The sequence below is a fragment of the Sarcophilus harrisii genome, chromosome 1 (assembly GCF_902635505.1).
Source record: "Sarcophilus harrisii chromosome 1, mSarHar1.11, whole genome shotgun sequence".
Classification (NCBI taxonomy): Eukaryota; Metazoa; Chordata; class Mammalia; order Dasyuromorphia; family Dasyuridae; genus Sarcophilus; species Sarcophilus harrisii.
In genome coordinates, this window is record NC_045426.1 from 702,811,567 (window position 1) to 702,839,192 (window position 27,626).

General features: G+C 39.4%; 1 protein-coding gene across 2 annotated transcripts in view; it reads left to right on the forward strand.

Annotated features, from left to right (window-relative positions):
* SEZ6L (seizure related 6 homolog like) overlaps positions 1 to 27,626 on the forward strand; it is a 253,535-nt gene that overhangs the window by 158,904 nt on the left and 67,005 nt on the right. For both annotated transcript variants that reach the window (XM_031948811.1, XM_031948812.1), the window contains exons 5-9: positions 1,602 to 1,787; positions 7,175 to 7,340; positions 13,127 to 13,293; positions 14,636 to 14,830; positions 20,510 to 20,648. In XM_031948811.1, the coding sequence (XP_031804671.1) occupies positions 1,602 to 1,787; positions 7,175 to 7,340; positions 13,127 to 13,293; positions 14,636 to 14,830; positions 20,510 to 20,648 (853 nt within the window). The remainder of the gene's footprint in view (positions 1 to 1,601; positions 1,788 to 7,174; positions 7,341 to 13,126; positions 13,294 to 14,635; positions 14,831 to 20,509; positions 20,649 to 27,626) is intronic.

A 27,626-nucleotide genomic window follows, 5' to 3' on the forward strand; every position in this document is an offset into this window, starting at 1 on the left:
GGTTATTGTCTATAACTCTCACTTGTCTTATTTGATTTCTGTCTTTCCTCCAAATGTATTCCTGAACAAATTTCTCACTCAATCAAATATATATATATATATATATGTATATATATATATATATATCACAATACTGTATGTAGGGTGCTTTGCAAACCTTGAAGTGAATGTAAGTATCATCATTATTATAACTGTTATTCAGTAAAGTAAATATACATTTGTTTTCATCATGTGACCTTCCCTAAGAAAACTAAAATAGGAGTAGTAACAGTGTTATTATTATTACTAATTCTTCTACCAAGGGCCAAGGAGAACATGTCTAATAGCATCTTCACATAATAACCCTTCACATATGTGAAGATAGCCATAAAGTCCCATCTCAAGATCTCCATCTCCAGGAGGTCAAATCCTATTCTCCTATAAAGTCGACGCCATCATGTTTCTCTTTCTATAGACACTTTCCAGCTGATCAGAAACCTTCCTAAAGTAAAGGCCAGTGAGATTCTTAAGTTCCTAATTTTATACACTAGGAAGGACACTATGCTATTCTTACATAGAACATTAGAGCTAGAATGGACCTCCAAAAATATCTGGTCCAACCCACTTATTTAATCCATAATTTGTTGCCCGGAACCTGTAAACATGGTTTACAGTAATCAAGCTTAATCTCTTGGGACTTGTCACATAATCATGTTAATTGGTCCATGCTTCCACCGAAGATTTCCCCCAGAAATATTAAAACTACAGTTCACTAGGCCTCTGTAACAAATGGAAATGTGTTGCAAGTACTCATACTAACAGAACATTAAATAAAATATATAGGATAACCTTTTTTTAATGCAATCAGCAATAGGAATTTGGCTTCCCAAACTAATTTCGAGGCAAATGTCACAATCTATCTCACTACCCTACGATATGTGGATTTTTTCCCTCAGGAAATCAAGTCAGGGAAGTATATTTACTCCATTGATATACTCATAGGAATTTTTAGTGTTAGAAAAATGCTGAAAGATAGTGTGATATAATAATATTGAGCTTGGAATTGGGTTCAAATCCCACTCCAACCCTTATTGTTTGACTCTGGTAATTGTTCTTTGGAGCTACTTCAGTTTTGCCTTCCTTATCAAGTACAGCACCTTCTCTGATGCTGATATCAATCACTTAATTACTCTGAGTCTTAAGCAACTCTTGAGGCTATCATTCTTATTTAGTATCATGGATCCTTTTAGCCATTTTTAGCCTTTTTAGCTAATAGTTCCTTTCTCGGATTAATTTTTGTATTTTAATTCAGAGATATATGGTATACCTAAATAGATTGATATATTTAAAGCCCAAAGTTCCTGGACACTAGATTGAGAACCCCTCCCCATGGCGATTATAGACCAGTTGCAATCTCCATTGGTGAAGAACGCTCCCACACAGTGACTTCCTCGAAAAATTTCAAGTCAAGAAACATGATAAAATGCAGAGTCTATGGTTGCCATAAGAGATCATCCTTCTTTATTAGCGCAAATTGGATTTCAGGATTTGAGGTTCTTTGTTGTTGGATTGTATTTTTTTTTCATCTTGCAAAGGGAAGTGTTCGCTGTGTTTATTTATAGCCTTCATGCTGAGTTGCAGCTTCCCCCGGAGACCTGCTTTTGGAGATGTCACAGTGATGGACTTGCATTCAGGTGGGCTTGCTCATTTCCACTGCTATCTGGGCTATGAACTACAAGGTGCCAAGACGCTGACTTGCATCAATGCTTCCAAACCTCACTGGAGCAGCCAGGAGCCCATCTGCTCAGGTATGGTCTACGCAGGCAGATCGAGGTATGTCCATGCAAATGGATGGGGATAGTCAATTCGGGGCCCTGACCTCACCTTTTCTATCTCAGATCTCAGAACCCCAAGGGAAGTGGAAGCAAGGAATATGGTTCTCCAAATTAAAAAAAGGAATATGATTACCCAGAGAAGGAAGGGGGAAGGGCAGGGTCCTACACAGAACTGCAGTTTCAGAGTTAGCAGGGAACTCAGTGATCATATAGCCAACTCATATCTAAGTCAAGTCAACAAGCATTTGCTAAGTGCTTACTATGTGCTAAGAACTGTGTTACATGATGAGGGGACCAAAAAAAGCAAAATGATGTTGTATAATACAATTATTATTGTATTATAGACAAAAGTATTGTATTATAGACAAAAAGTAAATGCCTAAATATATACAAGATACATATTTGGAAGACAATCTGAAAACAAAAGGCACTAATAAAGGGTGAGTGAGGAAACCTGGAAGTCTTCTACATTGTAATATACTGAATAAGTGGTCCTATAGTTTCTCCTGGAATAGTCCCAACAAGGGGGACTCACTGTCTCCAGAGGATGGTTTTAGTCAAGGCTTATTGTTAGATATTTACCCCTAGTAGTCAATGGAGAGCAAAGAGAAATGCTTCAGGAGCTGCTGACTCTGAAGGCAGTGTGGTACAGTAAGAGATAACTGGTTCTAGAGTCAGAGAGCCTAGATTCAAATCCCAACTCTGACATTTACTATCTGGTGACTTTGGACAAGATACTTAATGTCAGTAAGCCTCAGTTTGCTCATCTGTCAAAGGAGGGACTAGATAACTTCTAAGATCCCTCTAGCACAAAGTCTCTGATCCTTTATCTATGTGATCATATGTCTCTGGAATCATTCTATAAAACTGGAGAAAATAGGAAGATAAAAATAATAGTTCCTCAGGATTACAGAACATTGGATATTTTCCAAGACACTTTCATGTCCATTATTCAATGTATTTTTCATATCCATCACTGAGAAGTAGAAATAGACAAGGCAAGTATTTTGTGTTTTTGACAGATAAGGAAACTGAGGCCCAGGAGAGGAATGACTTGTGAAAGATTTCTCAATCAGTTGGTGCAAAGTCAGTTTTAGACCTGACTCATATTCCTAACCTTTCTCTTTCTAACACAAGCATAGAACTTGTCCCAACTATACCACTTCCTAGTTGTGTGATGCTGGTCTGAGTATATTCCTCAGATTACCTCATTTTCCAAATATGGGTCACTACCAACCTCACATAGTTAGGAAGAGAAACAGTTAAAATAATGGATGTTGAAACATTTTAGAAAACTTATGGGTTCTCTAAGAATGACATGTGATGTCATTAATACAATTATTATTGCTTTCTAGATGTGGCTATAATTGCCCTCGAACATCAAGCTAAAACTAACAAACTGAACTTGAGAAAACTTAGAAGGTGGCAATTAAGGGAAAGACACAGAATTTCAGAATCTCAGAGATGGAAGGGACTCAGGAATCATCCCATAGAATCCAAGTTATACCTAAACAAGAATTATTTCTCCAACAACCCCACAAAGTGTTCTTCCAGTCGATTTCTTAAGGTGTCCAGTGAGGGGGAGTCCATATTTCCAGAGCAGCCCATTCTACTTTTGGAAGATTTCAGTTATTAGGAATATTATCCTTATGTAGTTTCTTCTCATCTGATATGAGCCAATCCACATTGTAGCAGGTGGTGACTCTATTTCCCCCATTTTCTCGTGGGAATCCACTCTTTGTTTCTGTGACTTATTTCCTCTTAAATTATCTCTATAGCTAGAAAATCTTGGAATTATTCAAAGAAGATCAAAACTCATATTCAATTAATAATAATCAATTTACTTAATCACATAACGTTTACATAATACTTTATAAAGTTGGCCCATACTTTTCCACTAATGAATATGATATCTGTGAAGAGAACTCATATATATGTCAGTCCCCAAGGTAAGTAGTAAGAGACATCTATTAGAAACTCCCAACTGTGAAACTATGGTTTCTATATCCTCTTTCTGTCTCAGGAATTGTCCATAAAAGTTCTTTCAAGAGCATGGTTTCTGTGTTGAACAAATGTTTTCATTGTTAAACTGGTCTGACCCGTGCTGCTCTGGATTAATACTTCACTATGAATAGCAGCTAAATTGGCAAGTCGATCTTCTAGTTTGCTTCTCTGTTCTACTTCTAAGCTGTTCTACTTAGCAGGACTTACCCCTCGACAGCATCTGTAGTCTCCATCATTTCCAGATTTGGTCTTAACCTTTAACTAAAATGGTATTATTATCTTTTGAGGAAAACGTAGCAAAGCAACTTTATAGTAATATTGGTAAAAGCCTTTCCAACTCTATTAATTTGACAGGATTATTTTCTACCTCTCAGCAAACACAGGTACATTGCAAAGAGTTAGCTTCTGTTTTCTCTTTTGTATTCTACTCACTTCTCCTCCTCCCTTCCTCCTCCTCTTCCTTCATCTTTCTTTTCTCATTCTTGTAAACAAATAACAAAAGATAAAAGCATGTTCTCTCCACTCCTCCTTCCATTTCTTTCCTCTGCCATCCTTCTTCTTGTCAACAATAAATAGCTTAAGAAAACAAAATAAATTTTCTCAACTAGTTCTTCCCTCAGCTTCAAGCTGGCAGTTAAGAGATCAAAGTATATCCTTTCCAACCTATCACATACAAATCAGTAATTGCTGTCTCTGAACATTCAGCAACTAATTTCTTTAGAACTAAGAAAGATTGATAACCCAGACAAGTAAACTGCCCAGGGTCATCCTCCTTACACTTACATAGCTCTTAAATGTGTCCTTCCACAAGTCTCATAAGTTCTGCCCTCTCCACGTGACAGTTCTTCAATACTTGAAGAGATATATCATATCCCACTCTATCCCCAAGCTTTCTTTCCTTTGGGCTAGTTATCTTCAATCCTTTCAAATGATCAAGGTGGAAGTGGAAGTCGAGTTTTTGTAGAGTTTTTATTTGTTGGTTTGGGGAGTTCATTTTCTATTATTCTTTATCACCCTCTTTCTGTCTTCATTTCTTTATCCTCCTCATTCTCCTTTTTCTTCTCTTTTTCCCTCACCCTTTCCTTCTTCTCCTTCTCCTTCTCTTTCTCCTTACAATAATAATAGCTAACATTTATATTGTACTTTGAGGTTTGCAAAGTACTTTATCTACTTTTATTTTTCTTCTTATTCTTTTCCTTTTACCTCTCTTTTTCTGTCTTCTCTTTCCTTCCTCTCCTCGTCCTCCTCTTTTTTTCTTATTCCTTTTTTATTCTTTCTCCATCTTTCCTCTTGCTTCTTCTCCTTTTTCTGTTCTTTTTCCTTTTCTGTCTTTTCTTATTTCTTCTCTTTCTCATTCTCCTTCTTTGCCTCCTCCTACTTCCTTTCCCTTTTCTCTGCCTTTTCCTTCTTCTCTTACTTTCTCTTTCTCTTCTTTATAAAATACCATTTAATCCTGATTAAACCTCTCACATTCATTTTTATATCCATGTTAAATCAGAGAGGAATTAAACCCAAATTGTTGCTAAGCAAGACTGATGAAAAACCATGACCAGTAAATAAAAACTGAATAGAATCATCAGTTGACTTAATAAGGCGAGCAATGAAATCCAGGCACCAAAGGGGAGTTGGGCCAATCTTTCATCAGAAAGAGGCTCGATTCTGACCTTGTCAGGGTCTTCTTGGGAATAGGATACCCATCCCCCAGTCCTTTGTGCTGCATGAGAGAAAATTCTCTAGGAGTTGTTTTCTTCTAAAAGAGAATTACCGATAAACATCAAAATTATAAAATGGAGCGCTGTTATCTAAATGTCCCCTTCCATCTCACAGTGGGTCACTGAGGTCCAGAGAAAGGAAGTGACTCGTCCAAATTTACACAATTAGCAAGTGGCAGAGCTAGAACCAACATGCCAAAACCTAAAGTATTCTGAAGCTGCCTAAGAGGGGAATAGCCTCCAGATATAAAGAGGCAATATCCCTTCCATACTGTGCTTTGGTCAGATCATATCTGGGGTTCTATATTTAGATCTAGGTGTACCATTTATGAAAAATGTTGATAAGTTAGAGCACATTCAGAAGGAGGGCACTCAGTCAATAAGCATTTATTATGTACCTCCTAAGTGTCAGGCACTGTGCCAAGTGCTAGGCAGAGGGGTCGAGGGTCTTAAGTCTACCCCCTTCTCTTCTTACCCCCAATTTATCTCATAGGTACTTTGTATGTTTTTTTTTTCATATATACATAGGTATATAGTATATAGCTATATATATGGAAGAAGTAGCATAATGGAATGAATAGGATGCTGGTCTTCAAGGCAGGAAGACCTGGGTTTAAATCTAGTCTGAGTCACCACCCTGGAAATGACATTTGATTTCTCTGTGCCTCATTTGTTTTATTCTCAAAATCAGAGGGGTTAAACATGATATAGTGGCAGCTAGGTGGCGCCATAGTGAACACTGTGCTGATTCTACAATAAAGAAGATTCATTTTCTGGAGTTCAAATCCAGCCTCAAACCCTTACTAGCTGTGTGATCCTGGGCAAGTCACTCAATCATGTTTGCCTGTTTCTTTATCTGTATAATGAACTGGGGAAACCACTCCAAATAAAACTGCAAATGAAGTCATGGAGAATCAGAAATGACTGAGAACAACAAAAATAAATGCAGCCTCTAAGGTACCTTTTGACATTAAATCAGTGACCCTGCATAAGGTCATTAGTTCTCTCTCTCCTCTCCTCTCCTCTCCTCTTCTCTTCTCTTCTCTTCTCTCTTTCTCTCTCTCCTCTTCTCTCTCTATCTCTCTCTCCTCTTCTCTCTCCTCTTTTCTTCTCTTCTCTTCTCTCTCTCTCTCTCTCTCTCTCTCTCTCTCTCTCTCTCTCTTATCTCAATATCAGGTTTTTGAGGACAATTTTTTTTTGCTTTTGTCTTTGTATCCCCAATATCTAGCATAGCTCCTGGCACACAGGAGATGCTTAATAAATGCTTCTTGACTAGTTGGTTAAATTATTATAAGGATTAATTGAAGAAACAAAGAACATTTAACCTAAGAATTGTGTAAACCCAATTCTTCTGATATACAACCTCGCTCTTTCCATCAGTTTCCCATCCCCCATCAAGGAATTGTCTTGCTGGTGTTCCTGGCTCAATGTGGACCGGCCATACTAAAAAAGAGAGGTCAGGCCACAGATCACTTGAATTCTTTCTGCCTTTTTCCTCTCATGCCCCTAAACAAGTATAAGAATACAGATACTCCAGATCTTTCAGCCCTTACCCAAGGTGAGAATGTGGTGGGGAAAGGGGAAGAAGTGGCCCTTACTTTCTTTGCCTGTTCTCATTGTTGTATTTTGTATCCTTTAACCCAGCTCCCTGTGGAGGGATTGTCCACAACGCCACCATTGGCAGAGTTCTCTCGCCCAGCTATCCTGGGAACACCAATGGGAGTCAAGTGTGTGTGTGGACCATTGAGGCACCAGAAGGCCAGAAACTACACCTACACTTCGAGAGGCTCTCCCTGAGTGATAAGGACAGGTAAGCTCTTCAAGGAAACTACCAGTTCCTGTACTAACCCCTCTTACTAGACTTCAGAGATTCAGTCAATCATTCCACAGAACATGAAATGTCACAACTAGAAGGGATCTTAGAACAGGGGCCTTGAGAAAGGAAAATGTTAGAACTAGGAGCAGCCTTAGAAAAAGAAATATTAGAGCCGGGAAGAGCCTCAGACCAGGGAATGTCAGAGCTAGGAGGAGTCTTAGAATAGGGAATGGAAAGACTTAGAACAGGGGATAATAGAGTTGGGAGGGCCTTAGAACAGGAAATGTCAAGAGTTAAGAGCAGCTTTAGAACAAGGAATATCAGTTCTGGGAGGATCCTTAGAACACAGAATGTAAAGACTTAGAAGAGTGAATGTCAAATTTGGGGAGGGCATTAGAACAGGGAATGTCAGCTCTGAGAGGCACCTTGGAACAAAAAAATATCAGAAATGAGAGGGGCTTTAGCACATAAGACATAGAATTTCCCAGCTAGAGCATACCTTAGAGATCATCCAAATGTTGTGTTCTAAACTTTATAATGTCATGGATTCCTTTATAAGTCCTTAGAATTATGTTTTTCGACACATAAAATGCAATGCATAAGATTACAAAGGAAACCAAGGGTTAATCAGAATAAAGGTATAATTTTTCCCATCAAGTTCATGAACACCTTTAATATGTCTGTGGCCCCCTGGCCAAGAACCCTTAATCTAGACCTACCTCCTCCTTTTCAGGTAGGAAAACTGAGACCCAAATTGTTCAAATTACTTGACACACGCCACAGAGTAAATAAAAGGCAAGCCCAGAGTACAAAAAAAAAGGTTTCCTGACACTCCATTGAGTGCCATCTCTACTGCCCCACAGAGCATCCCAAGAAATGCACAGCATCCCATTGTGGATACCAATGTTTGTGTTTCAGTAACATTAGAAATTCAGTCTGGAAACAGATAATAAACTTCGTTTATGAGACCTAGTAAAAATCAGAGGATAAAATGCCTGTTTATGACTTCATAAAAGAGACTTATTTAGTTGGTGGATTGTTTTTTTTTTTTCCTTTTGCATAATGTCTGAAAAATAGAGATCCTGGCCAAGACCCAGCTTTCAGGTTTTTTTAAAATAATAATAAAAATTACCTCAAATTTGATGAGCACATTTCTTTTCATTTTAAATTAACATTTTATCGACGTCTTTTGTTTTTATATCAGTCATTTCCAAATGTGTTACTATATCTACCCACCCAAATAATCTTCCCTTTGTAAGAAAGAAAAAAGTTACATAAAACCATTAGTGTAGAGATCACAGCTGATGGCATATGTAACATATTGCACCCATACTCCCCCACATCTCCAAGGAATGGACAAAGTAGCCCATTCTTTGTAGCATGTTTTTCTTTTCGTTATTGATAACTTTGGTTATATATCTCTTTCACTTAGCATATGTTCTTCCCTTTCCATGTGATCCATCCCATGTTAAAAAAAAGAAAAAAAAAGATGAAAATGTAAAGATAAAAGGAGGGATTTAGCAAAACCCAAACAAGATATTAGCTATGCCTGACTCACGTGCAAAATATTCCATATCCCTGCTCCAGAATCTCTGCAAAGAAGGGAGAGAAGTGTTTTCTCCAAGACAAATAAATCTTCAAGCTATTCTTTCTTTGTCATAGCCTTATAATAGCACTTTTGCCCCCTTTTCAGAGTAAGAAAACAGAGGACAAGAGTGGTAATATGGTTTGTATGAAGTCATACAAGTGAGACAATAGCAGAACTGGGAATAAAACCTAGGTTTCCTGACTTCCCTTCTGGTACCTTTTCTGTGTCCTTCCCACCTTTGCAAATGAGTTGGGGAAGAATCTTCCCATAACCCTTCTTTGAGGTCAAGTTTGTTCTTTATAATTTCACAACATTTATTTCCTTTTGTTTTATGATGGTTGTTCTTTCCATTTGCATCAATATGGTCTTATCTCAATTGTTTTCTTAACTCTTCTTCACTTTGCATCACTTAGTATGTCTTCCCATGTTTTTCTATATTCATCGCATTCATTATTTCTCAGGGCACAATAATATTCCATTGCTTTCATGTATCATAATTTGTTTAGCTGTTCCCCAATTGATGGACATCTACTTTGTTTCCGATCCTTCTCTACCAGAACAAAAGGGCTAATGTAAATATTTTGGCATACATGGAGACTTTCTTTTTCCTGATGACTTCCCTGGGCATGAGCCTCATAGTGAAAGAGAGTAAAAACATTCTAGTTATTTTATTTGCACATTTCCAAATTATTTCCCAAAACGTTTGTATTAATTCACCAGTCCCTCAAAAACTCACTAGCATAGCTATCTTCCCACAAAGCCTCCAACAGTGGCAGTGCCATTTTTTGTCATCTTTGCTAATTTGTTGGATATGAGGGAAAACCTCAGGGCTGTTTTGACTTTCATTTTTCTTATTATTGGTGATTTGGAGCATTCTTTCATATGGTTGTTAAGTTTTCATTTTTTCTTTTGAAAACTTTATATCTTTTGACCACTTATCTATTGAGGAATGGTGTTTGTTAATGGTAAGAGAGGCAGAGACAGAGAAACAGAGAGAAATATATATACATAGATAGCTATACATACTATATGTATACATATGCACAAAATATGTGTATATATACAACAAATACACATATTTTGTGTATATATATATATATATATATATATATATATATATATAGTATGTATAGCTATCTATGTATATTAAATAACTTTTGGGGAAAGTCAATGCAAAGATTTCCCCCCCCCATTTAACTTTTTCCCTATTTGTGTACCAAGCTGGTATTATGCCAATAGCCAATACTATAACCAATAAAATTCTAGCCATTTCACAACAACTTCCTGGTCCCCATTACTGTAGTTTCATCCTCAGCTCCCCTTTCTCCTCTCCTCTTGAGTCCCTTTACTGTTGATTATTCCAAGCTGTATTGAATTTATCCTGTGCCTTCCCCCCGGGGTCTTTAAACTAAATGGCTACTAAAGCTTTCTCTCCATCCAAAGTCATAACTCTTCCCATTCATCCTGGCACTCTTTTTTAACCACTCTTTTGCTTTTAGTATTTCCTACACGCTTGCTGCATTTCACTGCATGATTTGAAAATTATCCCCAGAGTCCTGACATTTTAGGGGGTTTTGGACTCACTGCCAGACTCTAGGCACTTGGTGTAAAATTGAGAGACTCCTAGAGCCTCAATGACTTTAATGTGCCCTGTAAAAAAGGACACTAAATAGAGAAGTAAAAACTAGCCGTGGAAACAAAAGCATGTGTTCTTTCTGATCCGATCATTAACCTAGGGGATCGGGCAATCAGATCACCCCCTGTGACCTAGAGAAAGGGGAAAGGAAGGAGAACACTTTAATTGTTCACCTCTTTCCCATTGACTGGGGAGATATTACTTGGGAGAAAAAAAGGGAGGGTTTATGGGAAGGACATGGAAAGCAAGGCAAGGGAATGTAAGAAACAAACTATCTTACCAGGAACTCCACTGACTCACTGATGAATGCAGGAAAGATTGATTTTACATTCTTGAAAGAATGGGTGCCTTAGTGAATAGACACACTTTGAAACTCCAAAGGCAGCATTTTATTTCCTCTCCGGATTCCCCATTAATTGGATGTTACAGAAGTTACAAGACATGACTGTCCATCCCTCATTCTATAGCCAGTCCCTGCTCCCAAGGAGCTTCCATTCTAGTAGGGACAGAAAGGACCAAGAACAAGATTCTTTTCAAATCTCAGGCCATCACCCCAGATTACAAAAGTCAGTCCCTGTCCCCAGGAGCTTACATGCTTTGGGGAGAAAATAACCTCCACCCTTGATGATTCTTTGATGTCTTGTGGGTTTTAGTTTTCTAATTTAAGTTTCATTTCTCCAATTTGATTTTCGTAAGTGTGAAAACCAAAATGCCATCCATTTCCCACAGGAAGACAAGGCAAGAGAAGTATTAATGTACATATCAGCTAGAAAAATCAAGGCATCTAAAACTGGGATCTCAGAGACCATCTGCTACAGTGATCTCATTTTACAGATAAGGAAGGAAACTGGGACCCAGGGCAGTGTGTCCAAGGATACATGGGCATTAAGCATCAGGGCTGGGATCATATGATCATAGACCTAGAGATTCAAGGAAAATCAGAGACCATTTATTCCAACACCCTTCATTTTAAAAATGAAGATACTGGGTGGGATAAGGGACTCACCTACAATCATACAAGTAGTAATTGGTAAAGGTAAGATTGAAACCCAAGTGCTCTGACATCATATCTTACTATCCATCACATGAAGGGATATTATAACTTGATAATATATCAAATAAAATTTTAATAATTAAATTTAAATGATTTATATATCATGTTGTTTATTATTAAATTTATTCATTAAATTAATAAATTATTATAATTACATTGCAATATAATAATAAACTATAATAATTAAAAATATTGATTGACTAATTCAATTAAATAAAATTGATGTTAAATTTATTTTATTTATTGTTATATTAAATAATTTAAATAAAAAATTTAAGTAAATAAAAGTAGTTGATGTGACACAAAGGAAAGTACTTTAGGTCTGGTCTTAGAAGACTGGATTCAAATTTTGGATCTGCTATATATTAACCTACTCTTTGGATCAGTCACGCTCTCTTTCTGGGCCTCAGTTTCCCTCTCTGTAAAACAAAGCACTTGGGCATCTGAGATCCCTTCTAGCTCTCAAGATATGTTATTATGATCTTATGTTAATGTTTTGGTAGTCCATGTTTAATATATATTGGATTACTTACCATTTAGGGGAGAGGGTGGGGAAAGGGGGTGGGAATTGGAACACAAAATTTTGCAAGGGTGAATGTCAAAGAATTATCCATGCCTATGTTTTGAAAAACAAAAAGCTTTAATAATAAAAAATGTTGGAATCCTAATGTCAACTCAACTTGAAACAAGGTGAAAACTCAAGGGTGATGTCAGGGTCCTGGTGTTAACTCAATAGAATTGATACAGTGCTTGTTAGTTTACACCTTAGAGCGAATCCTTGCAGGGTGATGGGTTGCTAATACTAATAGACAATAATGTTTGGTTCTAAGAGTTCTTGCAGCTTTGTCCTTTGCTCCTGCCTCTGCTTTCTTCAGCCTCCAGCCAGCACCAAGGTGGAAGATGCAATGAATCTCTCTTGTCTCGAAGAGAGGGCTTGTGTGCTTCCTCCCAGAGTGCTCCTCTCCGACCCCAGTCAATGCTCCCAAGTAACTCTCTCGAGTGGCTCACTGGAGCTGTATTTATGATGCTTCTCCGAGAGTGGGATTGTGGGATATCTCCCAGCATGCTCTCTGGCCCTAAGAGCTTCAAGGGAGGTGGGAATTCAGATATCTCTTTCTAAACCCTGAAATCTCCCAAACATGTGAACTCCAATGAGTACTTAAATATTTCTTGTTTCTATGAGCTCTCTAAAGGTGTGAACACAAGCATTGTTTCTATCAGTTACACATAGTACCTTGTTTCAAGTTCTAGCCCAAAATATCTCCTTCTAAGATCAAATCAATCATATTGAACCATGCTAAATTAGATAATTATTGCCTCTATCAACTCTAATGGCATAACACTTTGTAAAGATTCCAACAAAAAAAAAAGAAAAAGAAAAAACCTGTTTTGGTAGTCCGTGAGGAGAGACGTTCATTCCCACTCGTTGGTCTATAAGCAAAATGAATGGAGAATTCTCTCGCTTTTCCCCTCTTACTTATTTTCTCTCCCTGAACCACCAGGATGATTGTCTACAGTGGCCGGACCAACAAGTCCACTGTCCTCTATGATTCCTTCCAAACGGAGAGTGTTCCCTTTGAGGGCCTGCTGAGCGAAGGTTCGGCCATCCGGATCTACTTCATGGCGGAAGAGGCCAGGGCCACCACAATCTTCAATATTCGATTTGAAGGTGATCTCCCAGCCCCTGGGGAGGGATTCGGGCTAGAGTATGGCTGTCCACAAAGCTGTTTGACCCTAGATCGCGGAAGGGGACATTTGGAGAAGAGCAGGATGGAGGGAGGGGACTCTCAGAAGAAATTTATCCCTGCAGATATTAGTACTTTGTGAAACCAGGATCTAAGTTGGGATTTCCACTTTCAAACAGGAAACATGTCTTTAAAATGTCTCACTGGCTCTCATCTTGGGTCAGTTTATCAGCCTTATCCAACTAGGTCTGTCTCATTCTCCAGGTGACTCTGTTACTGAGCACGGTTTCCAACTTCAAGTCAGAAAAAGAAAATATCCCATTCTCCTCTGGGAGTCAATCCAATTTAGCTTAATTCAATTCAGCAATGATATAGTTACAAAAATAGTAGCCAGCATTTATACAGAGTTATAAGGTTTGCAAAGTACTTTACATGTATTAACTCATTTGATCTTATTCAGGGATGTAAATGCCAATAATGTCCCCATTTTACAGATAAGAAATTCAGCTTGAGAAAGCTTAAGTGTGGCAAAGCTAATAAGAATCACACAGCTAATAAGTATCTGTGGCAGGATTTCCACTCAGGTCTACTTGTCCCAAGGAACTGAGTGACTATCCACTTTATAGCCAGGTACTGTGCTAGGGATTGGGGAGACAAAGATAAAAACAAAACTACTTCTACCCTCAAAGAATTTGTATTCTACTGGACATAAGCATATTTAAGGTAGGTCCAAGCAAGCAGACATAGTAGAGCTGCCAACAAAAGCTATTCCTCTGCCTGACGAAAGCTAAGAATCTTAGAGCTGGAAGGAACTAGACCAAACCCTTCATTTTATAGCTGGAGAAACTGAGGCCAAAAAAGTCAAGTGACTTACCTAAGATCACACAGGGAGTTACTGTGTATAGAGCCAACTGTTTGTGTGTGTGTGTGTGTGTGTGTGTGTGTGTGTGTGTGTGTGTATATATGAAGAGAGAGAGAGAGAGAGAGAGAGAGAGAGAGAGAGAGAGAACACTATATTTTTACTCAAGTTCTCTGACTCCATCACAAGTACACATTTTATTACACTATCTTGATCTCTTTGCTTTTACTTAAGGATACATTTCCTATGGAAAGAGAACAGAGATCACATTTCTGAAAGAATAGAAGGAAGCATATGAAAATTTGACGGAGACAAGAGAGGAAAGAGACCAGATCTATAATTATATGAAATCCTAGGATTTAGGATCAGGAAGGACCGCTTCTCCTAATGGGTGGCCATCTGTGCCATGATATGATTTTTCAATCTGACTTCTCTCCATCTCCTCACGCCTCTTTGTCTCCTTGCAGCTTTTGAGAAAGGCCACTGCTATGAGCCCTACATTCAAAATGGCAACTTCACCACCTCAGATCCAACCTACAACATTGGGACCACGGTGGAGTTCACCTGTGACCCTGGTCACTCTCTGGAGCAGGGACCTGCCATCATTGAATGCATCAACGTCCGGGATCCTTACTGGAATGATACGGAGCCCTTGTGCAGAGGTGAGGTAACCCTCCTGGCTCTCAAACCACACAATCTCCTTTACCACTAGTACCCCCAAGAATCTCTCTCCAGCCTTTCCTGAATCTCTGAGGCAGAAAGCCAATGAAGGTGATGATCAGAGAGGAACAAGGACCAACTCAAAGATAACGATAGCAGCGTTAATGACAGCAAAAAATCTAGAACCCACTTGAGGTCAATTTAATGAGCAATTAAGAGTCTTCTGTGTGCCAGGCATTGATCTGAGTACTGGGATTTTGAAGACAAACTCAAAGTAGTCTCTGCCCTCAAGGAGCTGGTATTCTGCTAGGAGTGAGATGCATACAACATATATTCAGACATGTAGATGATATTTAGTTTAGGGAAAAAGAAATCACTAACAATTTGTTGAATCGTAGAGGGCTTCCTGGAAGAGATGGCACCTAAGCTGAGGCTTAAAGGAATTTTGAAAGGTGGAAATGAGGGGAAAATGTATTCTAGGTATGGAAGATAGTCTATGCAATTTCTCAGAGGAAGGAGATGGAACATTAAATTCTAGGAAAGAGTTCAGTTTTGCTGGAATATAATGGTTGTACAAGGAAGTGCTGTGATATAAAGCTGAAAAGGTAGATGGGAGCCTACCTTGTGAAAGTTCTAAATCAGGGATCCTTAAACCACAGCGCGGGCCACATGCAGCAACTGAGGGCATTTATTCCCTCACCCAGGGCTATGAAGTTTCTTTATTTAAAGGCCCACAAAACAAAGTTTTTGTTTTTACTATAGTCTGGCCCTCCAACAGTCTGAGGGACAATGAACTGGTCCCCTATTTAAAAAGTTTGAGGACCCCTGCATCTAAATTATAGGTGAAGGAATTAGAACTTTTTTTATTCAATACATAAGAGAGGCATTGAAGATTTTTGAGCAGGGGTCTATAGGATCCCTAGAAAATTAAGGAAAATTAATTTGGCAGTTGTATGGAAGATGAATTGAAGAGAGGGGAAACAGGGAGAGTAATCAGGAAACTACTGCGATAATCTCAACCAGAAGAGATGGGAACCAAGAGTAGGGGGTGGCTACATGAGCAGAGAGAAGGGGTTGGTTGCAATAGTTCTTGTGGAGGAAGGATTGACTAGTTTTAGTGAATGGATGAGATTAAGAAGGAAGGGAGAGAGACAAATCAAGAATGACTATGAGGCTGAAAACTTGAGTGAATGAGAGAATGATGTTCCCATAAAGAAGGAATTTTGCAAGATGGGCAGGTTCAAAATGAAGAAGAACTCTAAAACTCTGTAGCAATATTCAGGTGATCATCCAGTTGATAAGCATTTATTAAACTCCTACTATATGCCAGGCACTATGTTAAATGCTAAGGATACAAAAAAGAGACCAAAAAAATTAGTCACTGCCTTCAAGAAGCTTACAATCTAATGGGAGAAAAAAGGGAAACAAATACATACAAGCTACGTAAAGGATAAACAAGAAATAATTAAAATGGGGGAGGCATTGGAATTAAGAAGGATTAGAGACATCTTTCTTGTAGAAGTTAGGATTTTAGTTGGGACTTGAAGGAAGCAGGGAAACCCAAAAGTAGAGAAAAGGAGGGAGAGCATCCCAGGCATGAGGCACAGTCACAGAAAATCCCCTTTGCTTAAAAGAGGGTCTTGTTCATGCAACAGCCAGGAGACCAATAGTACTAGATCAAAGGGAATATGTGAGGAGTAAAGTTTAAGAGGATAGAAAGATGGGGGTGGGGATTACTTTATGAAGAGCTTTGAACAACAAGCAGAAAATTTTGTATTTGATCCTGGAGGAGCCCTTGTAGTAGAGGGGTGACATAGTCAGACCTGCAATATGGAGATGACCAGAAGCTATTGGGGATGTAGGACCAGAGTGGGATATAGAGATTTTGGAATCATTAGCATAGAACTGATGGATAATTCACAGGAAGTGAATACAAGAAGTATAGAAAAGTAAACTGAGGGGAAAGAAGAGGGGGAGGAAGATGAGGAAAAAGAAGAGGAGGAAGAGGAAAGGATGTGGAGGAAGATAAGGAGGAGAAAAAAAGATGACAAAGAAAGAAAAGAAAGGGAAGGAAAAAAGGAGAAAGGAAAGGGAAAGAGGAGGAAGAGGAGGGGAGGAGGAAGAAGGGATAAAAGTATACAGATTTATATTTTTAATCAATACTTTAGATAAAAATATCAAACTCTGATGCTCATCAAATTTGCAGATGCCACAAAGTCGGGAAAGAGAGTTGACTCACTGGATGACTGAATCAGGACTGTCTCAAAACGATAGAAAAATTGAGCTCATTCTTAATAAGATAGTCATAATCCAATAGGAATAGGGATAAATGTAAAGTCTTGCACTGCACTAAAAATTCTATTTCCATACAAAGGGATAAGGGACAAGGATAAAGAGCAGTTATTCTAAGAAAGATCCAAAGATCTTACTGGACCACAAGCTCCATATGAGTCAGCAATGTGAGGTCATGGTCCAAAAAGTGAATGTAATTTTAGACTACATTAATTGGGGCATAACTTTTGGAATAAAAAGGTGGCACTCCCACTACATTCCACCTTAATCAGACTAGATTTATAATATAATTTTTAGTTCTGGGCATCCAGGTTTTTGAAAGATATTAATAAATTTAAGAATATTCATGATAGGATAATAAAGGGTCTTAAGTTCATGATATATGAAGATAAGTTAAAGGAAATGGGAATGTTTACCTTGGAAAAAAGAATGATCAAAAGAGACATGAATAGCTACCCTGGAGAGGAAGAATTAGAAGCATTCTGTTTGACAGATGATAGAACCAGGGGCAATAGGTCAGAAATAAAAAAGAGGAAAATTAAAATTTAATATCAGGAAAATCTTCTTAACAGCTAGAGTTGTGAAATTGGCTTTTTAGAGAAATGGCAGCTCCCGTCCTGAGAGATGGGCACGGAGAGGCTGGTTAGCCACTTGACTGGCACATTATAGAGATTGTTTTTTGGATATCAGTTGGATTAGATGGATTTTCCAACCCTTTCCAAGCTTCAAATTCTGTGTCTCGGAATGAAGAAAGGAGAACCCAGAACAGAATCTTGGGAAATAAACTCATTGCTCCCTGTCTTAGTGTCTCTATGTTGAACAGATCATGTTTTTCTCCTGAGCTAATCACTAGCCTGATTCAGCTGCTTCTCATTCATCATGCTGCTGTCCTCCACTGGGCTGAAGAGGGTGAGAAATCTGCTTAAGCTCATACTGAGCTGCCTAAACAAATTTAAATAAAAAGAATATCTTTCCTCTTTGGCAGAATGAAGTGGTCTGCCAATGCCCCTGGGGGGGGGAGCTGCTTCTGAATCGTTTCCTGTGAATAAAACTACAGGATGGCAAAGGATCCTGCAAAATATCCTATGGCATGAAGAAGGGGGAAACAGAAAAGGAAGAGAAAGGAAAAAATAAATAGAGTCTGGGGAAAGAATAGAAGAAATGGAAGAAAAGAGATTGAAGAAAGAAGGGAGGAAAGATTGATGGAAGATGAGAAAATGCATAAAGAAGGGGAGAAGAGAGAAATGGAGGGAGAAGTGAAAATTGAGGAAAGAAGAAGGGGAGACAGATTGAGGGAAGAAAAAAGGAAGAAAGGGAGGGATTGAGGGAAGAAGTAAGGGAAAGAGAGAAGAAAAGAACAAAGAGAGGAAAGATACTGAGATAACTAAGAAAAAGGGAAGAATTAAAGAAAGAAAGAAGGGAAGAAGAAATGGAGGGATTGAGGAAGGAAAAAGGGGAGTCAGGACTTGAAGAAAGAAGGGAAAAATTGAGATGAAAGAGAGAAAGGAAGGGAGAAAGTTGACTCCCAGCTCTTCATTTATTCTGCCATGATCCTCCAGCCTCATAAAATGCCAGAATGTCCAAGGATCCCATGGATCATTTAGTGCAAATTTTCATTTTGTGGAAGAAGAAATCAAGGTGAATTTAAGGAAGAACCCAGCCCATGCTCAGACAGTAACTTGTCTCATTCTTGCTTTATGCTTTTCTAAAGCACTCGCCCTCCCCCTGCCTTTGTCTCACTTGGGCCAACCAATATACTCTGGGAGGTAGGTAAGGCACTTATTATTGCCCACCATCATTGTTTTTTAAATAGGGAAACTGAGGCTCAGAAAGATCAGCTGATTTCCCCCACATAGTGATACAGCAAATCAGACATAGAACTGGAGGTTTTCACTCTTTCCACTAGAGGTTATGACATCTGTGACATTTGATAACATGACTTGTAGTCAGAAGAATAAAACTTGCCCTTAAATCCCTGGAGTCCCTTTAATACCTTCCAAAGCTGTCACAGACTCCCTCTCCTTCACTCCTCCCCCAGCCCCGGCTGCTAAACTATTAACACCCTGTAATAGACCTGTTAATCCCAAGGACCGAGTTTACACAGCACCCATCTCGGAGGCAATCCGAGGCACTCCTGGTTCTCCCAACTCATCACTCTCCATGTTTAAAGGTGCCATGTCAGCCTCATGCCAGGATAACTCAAACACAGAATAATGAAACAGGTTTCTCCTCTTGGCAGCCATCCTTGCCCGGTTCAGTTTGGCATGAAATCACAGCCCTCGCCGCCGGTGAAAGATTGATCCCCATATTAAATGCGCGAGTTTAACAGAGTGGAATTTATGGGTGCTCTGGCCTGGACCTCAGTCAGAACATTCACTAGGTAAACACAAAGTTAGCTCTGAAATCCGGCCAGCCCCCACTTGGAGTGAGCACTCTGTTCAGTTCCCCAGAAGACAGGGAGGACTTAGTCCAGAGAAAGTGATCGGGATGTCACGGGGGCCAGAGACCACACAATGCTAGCATCTATTTGCAAAAATGGAGATTGCAGTGTCAAAAATTTTTATCTGGAAAGGATAAGAAAGGTCGTCTCATCGGATCGCTTCATTTTACAGATGGGGAAACTGAGGCCCAGAGAAATTTGGCTCAGTGATCTTTCCAAGGTCATATAGGGAAAAGAAAGAAGGAAATAGAGTACAGTGGTAGGATAAAAGATCTTAAGGTCTTAACTTCTCCCAGCCTCAATTTCCTCATCCAAAAATTGAAGAGTAATTGAGTAACCTCAAAGATCCCTTCAGGGACTCTCACTTATGAAGGGATGTGCTAGAGAAAAGAGTTAAGACTTATTCTGTTTAGCCCCACAGGCTAAAAAAGAATCAATAGACAGAAATTAGAGACAATTGAGCTGAATATAAGGAAAAATTTCACCGCAATGAGAGAATCACCAATTTAGGATGAGCTATCCCCGGAAGTAGTGAGTCCCTTATCACTGAAAATATTCAAGCGGAACATGTTTAACCAATTTCCGATTGTTTGCTGTCTTGGGGAGAGAAGAGGGGAGAGGAAAGAGAGAAACATTTGAAACAAGATTTTGCAAAGGTGAATGTTAATAACTGTCTTTTCCTGCATTTGGAAAAATAAGATACTATTAAAATCTAAAAATATCCATTCAAGCAGAGGCTGGATGCTTATTTGCCGAGGATGCTATAGAGAGGGGTCTCCTGCTCAGGCAGGGTGTGAAAGAGGATGTCTCTGACCCCAAGGGTAGAGGGCAGATTTTCTGAAATGCCTAATTCGCATTGGGACAAGCCAATCCATACTCAAAGGGTCTAACTTCCCAGGCCCATGTAGGATCGATCAGATCCCCCTCATGCTGTTTTCTTCTCTTTCAGCCATGTGTGGTGGGGAGCTCTCTGCAGCAGCTGGAGTGGTACTTTCCCCAAACTGGCCTGAGCCCTATGCAGAGGGAGAGGACTGCATCTGGAAGATTCACGTGGGAGAGGACAAAAGGATTTTCCTGGATATCCAATTGTAAGTGTTCTCCTGCTCTTTGGGAAATTGATAATCAGTTCCTTGGATGGTCAGGTTCAACTGACATATCCACAGGTCATGGAATGTCCATTTCAGACGTGACGTATCATCTGGAAGAACATTTTCGGGACAGCGGCACAGCCGCAGGTTCCCATAGATTGAGAACCCCTCTTCTCCTACTGGAAATAAATGTCAATGGCCAAGGATGGAAAGTAGAGATTACAGAATGTCCAACATGGCATATTAGAAAAAGAACTGAATTTGGAGTTAGTGGATCTATGTTCAAAGCCCCACTCTGTTATTTACTGCCTGTGTGCTACCCCCATAAGTTGTTTAACTTCTCTGTGCCTCAGTTTCCCCATCTTTAAATAAGATCATTGGGAGGCAGTTAGGTGGTGCATTGGATAGAACACTAGGCTTGGAATAAAAAAGATTCATCTTCATGAGTTCAAATCATACACTTACTAGTTAGTTGTGTGCCTCTGCCCCAGTTTCCTCATCTGTAAAATGAGCTGGAGAAGGAAATGACACTTTAGTGTCGCTGCCAAGAAAAACCCAAATAGCCTCACAAAGAGACCTGACTGAAATGACTAAACAACAGCAAAAAAAAAAAAAAAAAAATGAGAACATTAGACTAGATAATCTTTAATTTCCCTCCCTTTTCTAATTTTATGGTCTAGATCCCAGCTTCTTAAACTGTGGTCCATGAGCTCAAAGGAAGTCACGTAACTGAATATGGGTGAATTATGACTTATTATCAATAAAAGTTTGATTTGTAGATTTATTTTATAAATCTATATATTCAAGGCTCATAAAAATTTCTCATAAATTTTCTCTCTCAATAAAAAAAGTCAAAAAGGCGTCATGAGGGGCAGCTAGGTGGTGCAGTGGATAGAACACTAGCCCTGAAGTCAGGAGGACCTGAGTTCAAATCTGGTCTCAGATACTTAATACTTCCTGGCTGTGTGATCCTGGACAAGTCACTTAACCCTAATTGCCTCAGCCAAAAAAAAAAAAGGAGTCATGAATAGAAAAAGTTTAAGAAGTTCTGATCTTGATAGTTGAAAATAACTAATAATACTGTATTTAATTTAGCATGTGTAAAATAAATAATTAAACATTTGATGTATATAGATTTATTTTAACTTTTGAGAGGCGGCACCACACACAGAAAGAACATTGAATTTGGATTCAGTATGCCTGGGTGAAAATTATTCCTGCTATCACTCTCTATCCATGGGAACTTAGGCAAATTATTTTACTTCTCTCCATCTATAAAATGAAGGGCTGGTAAGATGAATTCTGAAATCATTTCCTATAATAGACCTGCAGTTTTTATAATTTGCTGCATTTTCTACTCTTAAACTACACACACACACACACACACACACACACACACACACACACATATTATAGAGAGAAGGGAAGAGAGAGAGAGAGAGGGAGTGAGGGAGAGAGAGAAAAAGAGAGACAGAAACAGACAGAGAGAGAGAGAAAGACAGAGAGAGAAAGAGAGAGAGAGAGGAGGAGGAGGAGGAGGAAGAGAGAAAGGGAGGAGGAGAGAGAGACAGAGATAGAGAGAGAGAGAGAGAAAGAGAGACAGAGACAGAGAGAGAGAGGGGAGGAGAGAGAGAAAGAGAGAGACAGAGACAGAGAGGTAGACAGAGAGAGACAAAGAAAGAGAGAGAGAAGAAAGAGAGAGGAGGAGGAGGAGGAGGAAGAGAGAAAGGGAGGAGGAGAGAGAGACAGAGATAGAGAGAGAGAGAGAAAGACAAGAACAGACACAGAGGACGGAAGAGACAGAAAGAGAGTAGACAGAGACAGGATGGCTAGACAGAGGTAGCAAAGACAAGAAGAGAGAAGAAAGAGGAGGAGAGAGGAGGAGGAGGAAGAGAGAAAGAGGAGGAGGAGAGAGATAGAGATGAGAGAAGGTCAGAGGAGGAAAGAGAGTAGGTTAAGAACAACAACACATCAATCATCCACACACTACATCACACAGAGTGCTTTATCTAGACATCAGAAAGTGAATCCCAAATTTTCCCAATGTTGCAGAGCAGAGAGACAGAGGGAGGAGAGAGAAAGAGAGACGTAGACAAGAGGTAGATAGAGAGAGAGAGATAAGAGAGAGAAGACCACACAACACACACACACACACACACACACACACACACAGAGTGCTTCATCTAGACATCAGCAAAGTGAATCCCCAAAAATTACCCAATGTTCAACAAGACAGCATCCTTCTTTGTCAAGTAAAAAGGTTGTTCTCAAAACCTCACTTTCAGAAGATGAACAATCCTACAATGTCCCATTGTGGGATGTGGAGCTGGTCAGTGTCAGGGTCTGGTGTCCATCCCTTCCTTCCTTGCTTCTCTGGAACCAGACCAAGAGGGCATAGGTCATTAAATGAGTGAAGCACAGGGTCTGATGTGGGAGTGGGGGAGGCAGCTGGTTAAGAATACACAAGTCTAAGTTTTCGTTCTCTCCCCACTAATTCCTGGTAGTTTTACTAAGAAAGGAAGTGCACTCTTATCCAATTTTCCTTTTCTAGTGCATACTGCATCTCTTTAGGATGAAAAAAAGATAGACACTGTACTCAAAATATATATAAAATGATCTCAGGAAAAAAGAGCCCCAACATCTAGGGAGGATCAGGAAAAAGCCTGTGTAGGAAGCAGCCCCCGAGCTGAGATTTAGAGCTCAGTGTTCCCAGAAGTGGCTGTGAGTAGAGAGAACATTTCAAGTTTGTTCAAAGGTATGGGGGGAAGGGTCCAGGGGGAAGGCTCCTCCCATGGTGCACTGGGAAAAGAGCTGGATTCTGAGTCTGAGGAACTAAACTCAAATCTATGAATTTCTGATTCCCTGTGTGACCCTATCCAAGTCACCTGTATCTCAGTCTTCTCCTGTGTAACATGATGTTATTAAAATCGTCAAGTTCTTAAGTTTTTCAATCCAATGATTGGCCTCTATTGGGGGGGGTTCCAATGACACTTATGACATCCTTCCCAGAATAATATTTTTGAATAAGTAAGTGGGGTCCATAATAAATTTAGTATTTTACTTCCTTTTATATGTTGTTTTCCTTCTTTACACCATAGAAAAAGGTAAAAATGATTGTAGGAATTGCCTTTTTATTCATTGTATTCCTAGCACTTAGCAGTGTCTGACACATAGTGGGAACTTAAATACTTATTCAATTGGAAATTTTAGTTAGAAGTGAATGAAAATAAAGGTGATTAGATGAGTAATTTTAAGGTAAATAGATAGCACAGTGGATATGCCATATAATACCTAAACAAGTCTCTCAGCCTCAGTTAATTCATCTGAACAATGGGATAATAGTGGCACCCATTCAGAATCAACCCATGCAAATGGGTTGAAATAACCCATGCAAAACCCTTTGTACACTACAAAGTATTGAATATATATGCTGGCATTAGAATTTTCCTGTCTGAGATCATGTATCCCTTGAAATCTACCCTTGGAGCCCCTTGGAGCCCTCATTCTAGGACTCTTCTTGCTCTAAATTTGTTATCCTGTCACATTTGGGGAGAGAGAGAGAGAGAGAGAGAGAGAGAATGTGAGATAAACCTAGAAAAAGTGAGCAAGTGCTAGTTTGGGAAGGATCTTGAGGACCAAATGAGGTGTCTGTATATGATCCTGGAGACTATGGGGAGATACGAGAGTTTACTTACTGAACAGAGGAGTAACATGGTCAGATATTCCCTTTATCCTTTTCTGTTACAAAAGTATTACCAATATCTTTTAAATCTACCCTGTTTCGTGCTTTTATAGACACTGGACAACTCCTGGATTAAATAAAGTCACTCTCTCTCTCTCTCTCTCTCTCTCTCTCTCTCTCTCTCTCTCTCTCTTCCTTCTCTCCCCCTTTCTCTCTCTCTCTTCCTTCCCTCTCTCCCCCATCTTTCTCTCTCTCCCTTCCTTTTCTTCCCCATTTCTCTCTCTCTCCCTTCCTTCTCCCCCATCTCTCTCTCTCGCTTCTTTCTCTCTCTGTTTCTCTGACTCTCTCTCCCTCTTTCTCTCTCGCTTCTCTCTCTTTCTGTCTCTTTTTCTGACTGTCTCTCTCTGTCTCTCTTACGCACACCCCCATCTCCCCCACATAATCATCCCCGTGCAGTATACACAGAAAGTACTCAGTAAAAATGCCCGTGAACTGACTGACAGATATACCAGGCAGAGGGCACCTGGGAACTGGAAGAGGTCAGCTTTTCAGAACCTTTGAATTGGCCTTTGTTTTGTTGGAAGTTGCTGCTGAAAAGGAGGGAGCAACTCCTGAAAAGCTTTCCCACAACCCTTCCAAAAAGCTCCGTGAAGCCTCAGAGAGCAGGGACATGGCAGGCTTGAATGATTCTGGTTAGTTTCTGAGGCAGCAGTCCCAGAACCAATGAATCCATTCAGTTCTACATCAAAGAACTTGGCCATCCGACCTGGCTCCTTGGAGAAAATCGGTCCTAGAAAATGCTTGGCACTTCCTCGCACTGGCAGGAGAAGAAAAGCGCCATGCACTGGGGCGGCCCCTTAGAACCCAGCTACTTAGAGGAAGTCCCAATTTTCTGGGCCCCTCCTGGAGTCAGTTTTATTTAGGTGCCTTCCTCTGGAAGCCTGCTAACCCTCAACTCCCCAGCCTCCCACTTGTTCACCTAAGGGGAAAAGGAGATCTGTTGCTCGTGCAAAGTCAGGTCCGTGTGTTTTTCTTGGGTATTTGATTTAGCTGCATTTCCCAACTGCCTTCTTTCACAGAAATCATGGAAGCATAGAGCATGCCATATCCGAGCTGAGAAAAGGGAACTGGAACTGGGAGGGATCTTGGAACAGGGAATGTCAAAGCTAGAAATGGCTTTAGAATAGGGGATGTCAGAGCTGGGAAAGCCCTTAGAACAGGGAATGTGAAAGGTAGAAAGGGTTTTAGAATAGGGGATGTCAGAGACGGGAGATCCCTTAGAGCAGAGAATATCATCTGGAAGGGCCCTTAGAACAGGGAATGTCAGAGCTGGGAGGGGCCTTAGAATAGGAAATGATAGAGCTAGGAAAACATCTTGGAACATAGAGTGTCAGAGCTGGAAATAGTTCATAGAATATCCATCAAAACAAGGAGGAAATTAATATGATGGCTAATAATTAAGGCAAAATCTAATAGAAATAAATGTAAGTTTTTACACTTGGGTTAAAGTCATTTCCCACATGAATGAGGAGGAACTGGGGGGATACAACAGATTATGTCAGAAAGTTTCAAGATTTGTGAGCTATTACTTCAGTATGTCAGGTGTTTGATAAGCCAGGGTATATTTCCTATCAAAAAAAAAAAAAAAGTCAACCTGATTCTAGGGGATTGAGAGAGGTTCATTGTCCAAGACAGGGCAGGGACACAGTGCTCAGTCCACATTAGACCATATCTTAGAAGACTTACTGGGGAGGATAGCTTTGAACTTTGTTTCTTGTGTTACAAAGTTAAAGGAAATTATAGTTGACTTGACTTAAAAATTGACAGTCATTCAACAAACATTTTATTGAGTGTCTACTGAATGAAGGTAGTTAGGGACTAGTTTCCAAACTAAGCTTCTGATCCCATCCCTACCACTCTCTTTACCTAAATGGCTTCCATCTCTGAGCATATATTACCCATCCATGAAATGGAGATAATCATCCCTATAGTCAGCAGCATGGTGGAATGGAGTAGAGAAGTCTAGGACTCAGTGTCAGAAAGATATCAGAGCTCCTAGCTCAATCACTTACCATCTGTGGAAACCTGGGCCAGACCTTTCTTGGTCTACATTTATTCTTCCATAAAACAAAGTAGTCAGATACAATGATCCTTAAGGTCCCCTCTTAATTTGAATCCATGATCCACTAACATAAGATTCCAACACAATTTTTATAAAAATTCTTTGTAGACCAATCATTTTACAAATGTGATATAGTAGTAGTGGTGGTGGTGATAGTAGTAGCAGTATATTAGTAGTAGTAGTAGGATAGTAGTAGTAGTGTAATAGTAGTAGTAGTATAGTATAGTAGTAGTAGTAATAGTAGTAGTATAGTAGTAGTAGTAGTAATAGTTTAGTAGTAGTAGTAGTAGTAGTAGTAGTAGTAGTAGTAGTAGTAGTAGTAGTAATAGTAGTGGTAGATGACATGATCCTTGAACCCAACCATCCCCCATAGAACTTTCCATTAAAGTAGGGATATAAGATCTGCCTTTGTATCAACAGTATTAACATAACAGTGCTAGGTGCAGTTGAGTGGAGATGGCCACTGAAGACTTCTGGCGGAAGTGAACCTCTCTCTTTCAAAACTATAACAGAGAGGTGAGGAGGAGAGAGGGGCCCTTTCCTGCCAACTATACAAGCAAGTATACAGGCTGGAGAGCAGATCTCCGACTAAACTGAGACATTAGGTACAGGACTTGGCTCATTCCACTGGTATCAAACATTCTAGATTTAGAACTGGTAGGTTCTTGAGAGATCACAGGACCACAAGGTTTCTTTTTTTAGTTGGTTGTTACATTTTAATTTCCAAACTATCTCCCTTCTTCCCTCCCTACCCCATACTAAAGAAAACTGCCATTTGACCCAGATATATAAATAGATAGATGCCCATATATGTACATGTATATACATATGCATATCTGTAAAAGCACACTATGCATACTTTGATTTACCAATTCTTTTTCTGGAGGTGGAGAGCATCTTCCTTCGCAGGTCTATTGTAGTTGATTTAAATATTTATAATACTCAGAATAGCTTAGTTGTTCACAGTTATTCTTTAAACACTGTCTTTAATATAATGTTCTTTTACTTCCATTCATTTCACTCTATATTATTTCATGCAATTTTTTCCATGTTTTTCCCCTAAAATCAACCTGCTCATCTTTTCTTATGGCACAATTGTATTCCATCATAGTCATATACCACAATTTTTTATCCACTCCGTAATCGATGGTTATACCCTCAATTTTCTGGTTTT